A 10428-nucleotide genomic window follows, 5' to 3' on the forward strand; every position below is an offset into this window, starting at 1 on the left:
TGTGCGGGTGGCACATGAGATGCACCATTTTGAGCGTGGCCGTTGCCAGTACCGCCTGACTGGCTCCTGTAGGATTTTCGAGCGAGATCGTTGCCAGTGCCCCTGGACTGGCTTGTGCGGGTGGCACATAAAAGACACCATTTCGAGCGTGGCCGTTTTCGTGCGGGTGACACGTAAAAGCACCCACTACACTCTCTGAGTGGTTGGCGTTAGGAAGGGCATCCAGCTGTAGAAACTCTGCCAAATCAGACTGGAGCCTGGTGTTGCCATCCGGTTTCACCAGTCCTCAGTCAAATCGTCCAACCCATGCTAGCATGGAAAGCGGACGTTAAACGATGATGATGATATACATATATACATATATACATACATATATATGTATATGTATGTGTATATATCTATGTCTGTATTTTTGTGTCTGTGTTTGTCCCCCCACATCACTGCTTGACAACTGGTGTTGGTGTGTTTACATTCCTGTAACTTAATGGTTCGACAAAAGAGACCGATAGAATAAGTACTAGGCTTAAAAAATAAGTCCTGGGATAGATTTGTTCAAATAAAACCTCCCAAGGCAGTGCTTCAGCATGGCCACAATCAAATGACTGAAATGAATAAAAGAATATATATATGTGTGTGGAAGTGCAATGGTCCAGTGGTTAGATCAGCGGACTCATGGCCGTAGGATCGCAGTTTCGATTCCCAGACAGGGTGTTGTGAGTGTTTATTGAACAAAAACACCTAAAGCTCCACGAAGCTCTGGCGGGGTGGTGGTGGCGAACCCTGCTGTGCTCTTTCACCACAACTTTCTCTCACTCTTACTTCCTGTTTCTGTTGTGCCTGTAATTCAAAGGGTCAGCCTTGTCACACTGTGTCACATTGAATATCCCCGAGAACTATGTTAAGGGTACATGTGTCTGTGGAGTGCTCAGCCACTTGCATGTTAATTTCATGAGCAGGCTGTTTTGTTGATCGGATCAGTTGGAACCCTCATTGCCATAACCGACAGAGTGCCACGACGACAATATATATATATATATATATATATATATATATATATATATATATATATATATATATATATATGTGCGATGGGTTGTTTCAGTTTTGGTCTTCCAAATCCACTCACAAGGCTGAAGATACTTACCTAAAGTGCCACACACATGGTTCAGAAGCAAATTTCTTAACCACAGAGTGATGCCTGTAACTCTAAATAAAACTTAAACATGGTACTTCAAGCTAATACAATTTTTTATCAGTAACCATTTGTAATACTCAATGTTGTAAGTATTTGGTTTGTTGATTATAATTTTTTGAGAGCTAGACAAGTCTGTGTGGTTGTATGCACACTATATCTTCTCTTTTGTTATGGATATGTTAAATCTAATCAACGCTCAAGTGTTGCTTGTTGTTGCTTGTTAACTTAGAATCTTCTTTGCAGCTCACTGCCAAGCAATGATCACAGCCGTTGTCAGATCTCTAATACATGACCTATGTTAGTGCATCAGTACTGTTGTAGGTAAACCAATCTCACACCACATGTCATTGTCATTCATCTATTTGCTTTCTTGATGCTATTCACTGGTATTAGCATGATTGGAACCCAGCACTCTGCATGCATCTGTGAATTGTTTGCTTTGTGCAGTCAGTAGCATGCAGTGTCAGGATGGCAAATGATGTTAGCAGCCCACATAACTATGATGTATGTCCACTGTTGGTTACAATATGTGTATGTGTAAATGTGTTTGTGTGTATGTATATATGCAAGTATGCATGTATATACAAGTATATGCATGAGTAGATATGCAGCTATATTATATATATTATGTGTGTGTGTTGGGCCTCATGGAGGCAATGACCGAGACCATTGGCATTATGACGTGCTTGAGAAGACCCATCAAGGTGAGCAAAATCACAGCCGTGGCAGATACTAGAGTCACACAAATTAGCACCCTTACTGGTGGCACATAAATGCACCCTGGTGTCACACAAATGGCACTTGTGTTGGCGGCATGTAAAAGCACCCATTACACTCTCAGAGTGGTTGACGTTAGGAAGGGCATTCAACCTTAGAAAACCATGCCAAATCAGACTGGAGTCTGGTGCAGTGTTCCAGCGTGCGAGCCCAGTCAAGCCATCCAACCGATGCCAGTATGGACAATAGACGTTAAATGATGATGATGATGATGTGTGTGTGTGTTTATGTTGTCCCTTTTTTTGTATCACCTAACTGTCTGGATATTTTGCGTTCTTGTCCCATTTTGTATTTTATATATATATGTATATATACAGAGAGAGAGAGTGAGAAAAGTGTATAGACATCTTTGAAGAAAACCTTTTTATTTTTCATGATGTAATTGATTTGTTCATCAATAAAAAATGTGTCTGAAAGTAGTGGACATCAGCCCATTTGTGTTACTATAGTGTGTGTGTATATATATATATATATATATATATATATATATATATATATATACTTTCTACTATTGGCACAAGGCCTGAAATTTTGGTGGAGGGGGCTAGCCAGTTACATTGACCCCAGTAGTTGATTGATACTTATTTTATAAACTTCTGAAAGGATGGAATACAGGGTCAACCAGAACGTCAGACTGGTAGAAATGCCACTAAACATTTTTCCTGATGTGCTAATAATTCTGACAGCTTACCTTGTGTATGTGTGTGTGCGTATGTGTGTGCATGTGTGTCTGCCTATGTATGCTTGTGTATTTATATTGTTTCGATTAATATTAGAATTTAAAGAAGCCATTACAAGCGAGAATGCTAACTTTCCAGCTGACTAACAACACATGTTCTGGTGTATCCAAAAATATTTAAATTGATTCTCGTTAACTAATCTGTTAATTCTTTTTCCATCACTCCCACTCTTTCACCCTCTACTCCTGTTTTTTCTCTTCTTTTACTGATTTTTTTAAATATTTATCTTACTCTATTTCTTTCTCTTTTCTCCTCTACCTATCTCTCCCACTCTATCGTTTTCTCTTTCACTCTTCAAATTGTAGCCTTGCACCAAATTTAGAAATCGCTATTTTCAAGACTGAATGGCACAATTAGTAAAGTTGCAAACAAACTTCGTTGCATGACCTCATTATATCTCCTTATGTACTGAGATCAAATAACACCGAGGCTGATTATTGGGCCCCATGAAGGCAATGATAAGTAACCAAAACCTTTGGGGATATGCCATGCTTGAGAAGACCTGTCAAGTCAAGTGAAATTGTAGTCCTGGCTGATGCCAGTGTTGTATCACTAGCACCCGTGCCAGTGGCATGTAAAAAGCACCCATTACACTCTTAGAGTGGTTGGTGTTAGGAAGGGCATCCAGCTGTAGAAACCATGCCTAATCAGATTGTAAACTGGTGCAGCTTTGTTGTTAGGAAGGGCATCCAGCCGTAGAAACCATGCCAAATCAAATTGGAACCTGGTATAGCCCTACAGTTTACCAGTTTCGGTCAGACCATCTAAGCCATGCTAGTGTGGAAAGCAGACACTAAACATAATTAATTCTCTCCAAAACATGTAGCCTTGTAGAAATTTCTATTGAGCTAGCAGAATCATTATCATGTCAATCAAAATGCTTAGTGGTGTTTCATCTGTCTTTATGCTTTGACTTCAAATTCTGTTGAGGTCAACTTTACCTTTCATCCTTTCAGGGTTGGTAAAATAAAAGACTAGTCTAGCACTGATGTCAATGTAATCAACTACACCAATGTTTTCCAACCATTTTTTAACCTATGGGCCTTTTTGATTCCTATTTTACTCAGATGGACCCTTGGAACCTTGCAGTGTCTAAATTTCATTCTTTTGAGTTCAAATCTGAGTTCAAATCCCACCAAAGTTGACATTCCTTTTCAATATTCTGGTATTAACGAAGTAATTAACCAAATGAGTAGATCAAATAAATTTCAATAATATAAGGACTAACTTCGACATTCTGCTGAAAATGTGTGCAAAAAGAAAAAAAATAGAATATTTATGATTATCATTAATATGAGTTCAAGTGTTCCTGAATCTTAATATATTGAACTTTGTGTAAGTTCAATAAATAGCAGATCCGTTAGCTGATAGCAAGAAATCAAAGTTCACATAATGTTAAGAGATTCTTGAGGGTGTATAGTTAGTGAACTTCAGGTCTATCATTCTTTATCTCAGATGATTAATATATTCCTTGTTCTAGAATTATATAACTTATAACGGAGACATGCAAGCAGATTGTAAATTATTGTTGTAGACATATTCTCTTCCACATATCATCTTGATACATGCAAGCAACAGATGTCAACTGGTGTGACATAGTTTGTAGATATCTCACTGAAGGATAACTACTGTCAACTGGACAAACACATTTTGTAGATGTCTACTGGACAGACACTGTTTCCAGATTTGGAGTTGACTAACAGTTTGTAAATTGTCAATGGCACAATTGCAGGCTGTAGATGTTGACTGGATAGACACACTCTACAGATGTCAACTGGACAGACACACTCTGTACATGTCGACTGGACAGATGCACTCTTCAGATGTTGGTTGGACTGATGCACTCTGCAGATGTTGACCTGACAGACACATTCTGTAGATGTCAACTGATCAGACAAACTCTGCAGATGTCAACAAGACATACACACTCTGCAGGTATTGACTGGACATAGGCACTCTGCAGATGTCAACTGAACAGACATTCAGCAGATGTCAACTGGACAGACATACTTTGAAGATGTCGACTAAATAGTATCTGAAGTTGTCAACTAAGCTGAAATGGAATGAAATTTTCCATATATAGACTTAGCAGGATTAATGGAAGTTTGAACAGTTCTTTTTCACCAATGCTTCTTCCAGAATTTATTATCAGTTTTTCTCATGACTAAGCAATTGCAAGAAAATTTAAACTATTTATTTGACTAAGGGAAGTGAAAGTGACAAGCTGAAAGTGACAAACTGATAAGTTATCAGATAACTTCTGTTTCATGTATTTAAATCTGTTGAATGTCTTATTTTATATTTGTGACTAAAACATGATTATATCAGGTTTTCCTTTACCTGGCTGTTGAGAATAATTACCAGTTTGTTGGGGAATGTTTATATGAAATAATACTGTGCAAACAGGCATGTACCTTTCATCTGCTTCAAATGCTACGAAGCCAGAGATATAAGTAACAGGACCTTAAAAGTTGTTTGTAGGGTATTCATTCACATTGTAGGCATTTGTTCACCTACTAACTCGATATTTTTCTAACTTGATATTCTCTGTTCATAATTTCAGATCTGGTATTTGCTCTGATCGACTCATTGTGTGATAAAGATGAGCTTGCTGAAGAGTTGATACGTGATTCACTGGTGGAACTTGGGAAGAAGAAAACAGATCTAGTCATAAGCTCAACGTATTACTATCTGAAGAAGAATTCTAAGGTGAGTTGTTGGTGTTCTTTAACTCTAGGTCAGCTCTGATCAGATAGACTTATGATTAAAGCTCTGATCAGACAGACCTATGATTAAAGACATTTCAACCATGACCCTCCAGTATGTCGGAGACTACATTTTTCAGAGTATCCTTCTGTTACTTGTTTCATTTATTGAGCTGCAGTCATGTTGGAGCACTGCCTTTAACAATTTTAGTCAAACAGATTGACCACCCACCAACCCAGTACCTTTTTTTTTGGAATTTGAACTCAGAACATAAAGAGAGATGAAATGTTGCTAAGCATTTTGCCTGGCATGCTAATAATTCTGCTAGCTTGCCACTTTACACATATTGTTACATATTATCATCGTTGTTCATTACACTTTTGTGGAGTTTCATGTTAATCTTATATCTCCCATTTAGAGTGTTTAAATGTCAAGGTTAATCTTTTTAAAGGAGTGTGGAGTTACCACTTAGTCACTACTTTTCCCAGGTCCACTCTGGCCCAAAGTGCAAATACTTTTCAAGGACTTTAAGGGACTTGGAGAAGGGCTGGCCCCTTGACATGTCATTTAAACTCACCAATGAGTAGATATTTTCTGATGTTACATGAACCAGTTTTCCTGCCTTGGAGTTAAATAGATCCTGTGCCTCAAGGATACTCTTGGGAGAGAAGAAGACTAGTAAACTAAACTGTAAATAAGCCAGCAGAAGGCAACAGGAAACCAGTACTGTATTCTTCACAAGAAAAAACCATGAATATATGAAGCTTCAAAATTTGGCATGGAGCTCTATGATTGCCAATATTTGTAGGCAAGGTGCATGAAGAGAAAGAGAGTCTTTTTTTTTATCCTATTTCATAGTCCTTAAATATCAATGCTGAATTTATATTCCCCCTTTTATACTGTGTTTAACCCTTTAGCATTTAAACCAGCCATATCTAGCCAAAATAATTTACCTGTTTTAACTTCACGCTGGCCAGGTCTAGCCTCTCACACTTAACCTACAATATTATTCTAAAAATAGTCGCATCATTGAAATCTCAGATCTACAAGATAATGCATGACTATTTTTTATCAATAAGCATTACATTTGACTGAGATATCTGAATGCTAAAGAGTTAAATATCAGTGTCGATTATATATCACTTTTTCTTTTCTTTCTTAAGGTTAGGTAAAAAGGCAGTGTTCTTCAATATGAGAAGGTCTCTAAAGCCAGTTGGGGGTGGGAGAGAAAGTTATCCTCAAATCTGAGACCTGGCATTATTGCTTACAATAGAATGATATTCAATAAAAGCACTTAAGGTTCCAGGGTCTGGTGGTAAACTGGGTGATAAATTAAGTCTGCCACTCGAGTAGGTCATGGCAGGATTTGAACTCAAAATATAAAGAACTGGAATAAATACCACAAGGCATCTGATCTAACCTGCTCACAACTCCACCCGTCCCAATCTTCTTCCGTGTAATGGTACACTCTTTTATTGACCTTCAAAGGATGAGAGGTAAAGTAGACCTTGGCAGGATTAGAACTCAGAGCATAGAGAACTGGAACAAATACCACAGGGTATTTCCACTTTTAAAGTGTTTAAATATCAATACTGATATTATGTCCCCCTTTTTTATGGTATAAAAATGATGAAAATTCTAAAACACTCCCAGCCCCTTTTTATTGTATGTTTACAATGCCAATACTGTTCTTATCTTCTCTTTTGTTATGTTGTCTTCAGCTCCCCATTGCTCACAGAGTGGCCATTTTGAACTGTATGGAGAGAATCTTAAAAGAATGTCTAGAAGTGTTGGACATGAAGCTTGCCTCCAGTGTTATAGACCAAGCATTAAAAGAACTTACCACTTCCAAGGTAACACACCATCTTATATCTTTAAACATTGTTTTCTAATTTGATGGGGAGGTTTATAGGATTTTGCTCTATTTTCTCTCTCTAGCCTTCATATTCTCCAATTTCTTTTACTTCTGCCTTTTCTCTTCCTTTCTCTCAATCTCACTTCTCTGTTTTCTCCTCTCCCTCTCTTTCTATTTTGTCTCTTTCTTTATTTTCATCTGCAAAGTATGAAATAGTTTCAACTCACCAGAAAACACAATATGCTACTCTTATATATATAGCTGAAGGATTGCAGGCCCAATGCTTTTTTTGGGGCCTGCAATTGCCTATATTATTAATTCTGTTATTATCATTTTTTAAATTGTTACACTAGATAATAATAGAGTCAATGGTATCTTGGCAAATATCTTCTCGTGAATTATTTGCTCTGTATTGAAATATACATATATATATGGACAAGAAAACAGACATATTGTTTACATTCATCATTACATACAGTGGCTAAAATATCTATAGATATATTCTTATTGTATTGTATAATAAAGAAATGTAGCATTGCTAACACACAAGTAATCTAACACATAGTGTCGTCCATTGGTTGGTATTACCATCATCCATTACACTGCATTACAATTTTTCTTTTCTTTGTCTTTGGTCAATAAGTTCTATTTCCTCTTTGGTTCTATCTAGAAATTAAAGGAAATAACCACTATTCCCTTCAGACTTTACTTTTGTGACTTGGACATCAATGTTTGGAAACTGACCTATTTTCCATTACATTTCAGACAGATTCAGCATTGAGTTGCTGAAACATATATTGCTATTGCAAATATTCTGCTCATTACTACAGATTTGCTTGACCTTAACCACTAGAGCATGTCCTTTAGTGATTGACAATATGTGCATCTCTAATCATGAGCAAGAGTAGCAGGAGTAGTGTGTTGAGAAGGATTCTTTGGGGTTTGAATAAATGTAACAAAAGCAAAGTTTGAAGGAAATGTTAGCCACTTTTCATACTTTTTAGAGGTAAGCAAACAGAAAATATCAGTTGCTACTCAAGGACAAAGATCGTGTTACACAGTGTTATAGATTACAGTGGTTGGGACTAAAACATTATGAGATGACTGAAAAACAAATAGTGGGGTCTCTAATGTACTTGATGTAGTGTGGCAAGAAGTTTTAAATGAATTAAATTACACCTGTAGTTAGCCATGTGATGAAATTAACTAAGTTAATGAGTACATATCATGTGACCACATGACCAACCAGACTATCAGATGTTGTTACACATTGTTGGTTACAATATGCTCTTGCATTGTTTTAGCCTTCAAATGACGCCACTCCGCTAACTAGGCAAGCAGGCCAACAGTCCCTTCTGATCGAAAGGAGACTGGAGCTATGTGAAATGAAGTATTTTGCTCAAGAACACAACATGCTGCCCAGTCAGGGAATCAAACCCACAATCTAGCAATCATGAGTGCAACAGCCTAACCACTAGGCCATGCACCTTCTCAAGTACATAAATTATTTAATTTTAGTGCAATTCTAAATTAGACTCAAAGCAGTAAGAAACGGTGATTTCAGAGGATAGATTTGTCATGTATATTTTGTCTTGTCTTTTTGGCATGCCGGTGTGATTGCCTTTGCCCCTAACACTGTAATTTTGTTGTTGCTAAGTCATCATCGAATTTGACAAATGAATTCTCATGTATCATATTCTTTCTCGCAGGAAATCGTTCCTGAATGGCAGTCTGCAGCCAGTGGTGTTCTTGTAGCCTTAGGAGCCAGATATTGCAATGAAGTGATGGAAGTACTGGTACAGAATTTCAAGCCTGGAGCTTTACCTCATTTCTTTATTGTACAGACTATGGCTAATCTCAGCACGGCCAATGGTAAGAGTCACTTTTCTTTTGTTTTTGTGGTTAATAAAGTTGATAATGGTACAGACGTGTTTGTGTGGTTAGAAGCTTGCTTCCCAACCACATGGTTCTGGGCTTCAGTCTCACTGCATGGCATCTTGGTCAAGTGTCTTCTCCTATAGCCTTGAACTGACCAAGGCCTTGTGAGTGGATTTGATAGACAGAAACTGAAAGAAGCATCTCATATATGTGTGTGTGTTTGTATGTCTTTGTGTCTGTATACCCAGCCCACCGCTTGACAACTGGTGTTGGTTTGTTTATGTTCCTGTAACCTAGCAGTTCGACATAGGTAACCTAGCAGTGGCCCAGCATGACTGCAATCTAATGACTGAAACAAGTAAAGGATAAAAGATAATCGTCTCCTTCATTGGGCATGAAACTCGGCTTGCAAAGACCTGTTGGGGCAAGCAAAAGCGAAATCGTGATCGCACCTGTGCCCAGTGTCGCCTTCCTGGCACTTGTGCCGGTGGCACGTGTAAGACATTCGAGCGAGATTGTTGCCAGTACTGCTGGACTGGCTCTTGTGCAGGTGGCATGTAAAATACACCATTTTGAGTGTGGCCGTTGCCAGTACCGTCTGACTGGCCTTCGTGCCGGTGGCACATAAAAGCACCCACTACACTCTCGGAGTGGTTGGCGTTAGGAAGGGCATCCAGCTGTAGAATCAGATTGGAGCCTGGTGTAGCCATCTGGTTCACCAGTCCTCAGTCAAATCGTCCAACCCATGCTAGCATGGAAAGCAGACATTAAACAATGATGATGATGATGATTAGTGACAAGATGGAGGATCATCAACTTCCCGAGATCACACTGTAAAGTGAACACTCCTCTGGTCATTATGACAGAGAAGCACCAAAGAAATCCATCAACACCTGCCACATTGACCACCAGCTGGAAGTCTGTTCTTGTTGCTGACCAGGAAACCTGGCATCTCACTGTTCTCCAGGCAATGGTCTCCTTTGAAGACATGTAGAGGACCATCTTTCCTGATAAGACAAAAAGGAGGTAAAAAAAACTGGGACACTGTGACCAATGCTGACCAGTGCACCTCTCCATGCAGTCTCTGCGGTCATGCCTGCCATACTGAACACGTTAGACATCAGCAAGCCTGCAACATACATGGATATTCCCCTCCATGGATCTTTGCTCATGTAGCGAAGCCTCATGTTAAAGTCTAAGGCAAAACATTTTGTAGTATTTAGTTATAGTTTTTTTACAATCTCATATTAAATTGGCCTTTCATCTTTCTGTAGGGA

At 38.5% G+C, this 10428-nt stretch overlaps 1 protein-coding gene across 1 annotated transcript in view; it reads left to right on the plus strand.

Annotated features, from left to right (window-relative positions):
- The window catches only part of LOC106878368 (maestro heat-like repeat-containing protein family member 1), a 101989-nt gene that overhangs the window by 6062 nt on the left and 85499 nt on the right, over positions 1–10428 (plus strand). The window contains exons 2-4 of the mRNA XM_014927559.2: positions 5276–5421; positions 7140–7271; positions 8983–9145. Of these exons, the coding sequence (XP_014783045.2) occupies positions 5276–5421; positions 7140–7271; positions 8983–9145 (441 nt within the window). The remainder of the gene's footprint in view (positions 1–5275; positions 5422–7139; positions 7272–8982; positions 9146–10428) is intronic.

The sequence above is a fragment of the Octopus bimaculoides genome, chromosome 20, assembly GCF_001194135.2.
Source record: "Octopus bimaculoides isolate UCB-OBI-ISO-001 chromosome 20, ASM119413v2, whole genome shotgun sequence".
Taxonomy (NCBI): domain Eukaryota; kingdom Metazoa; phylum Mollusca; class Cephalopoda; order Octopoda; family Octopodidae; genus Octopus; species Octopus bimaculoides.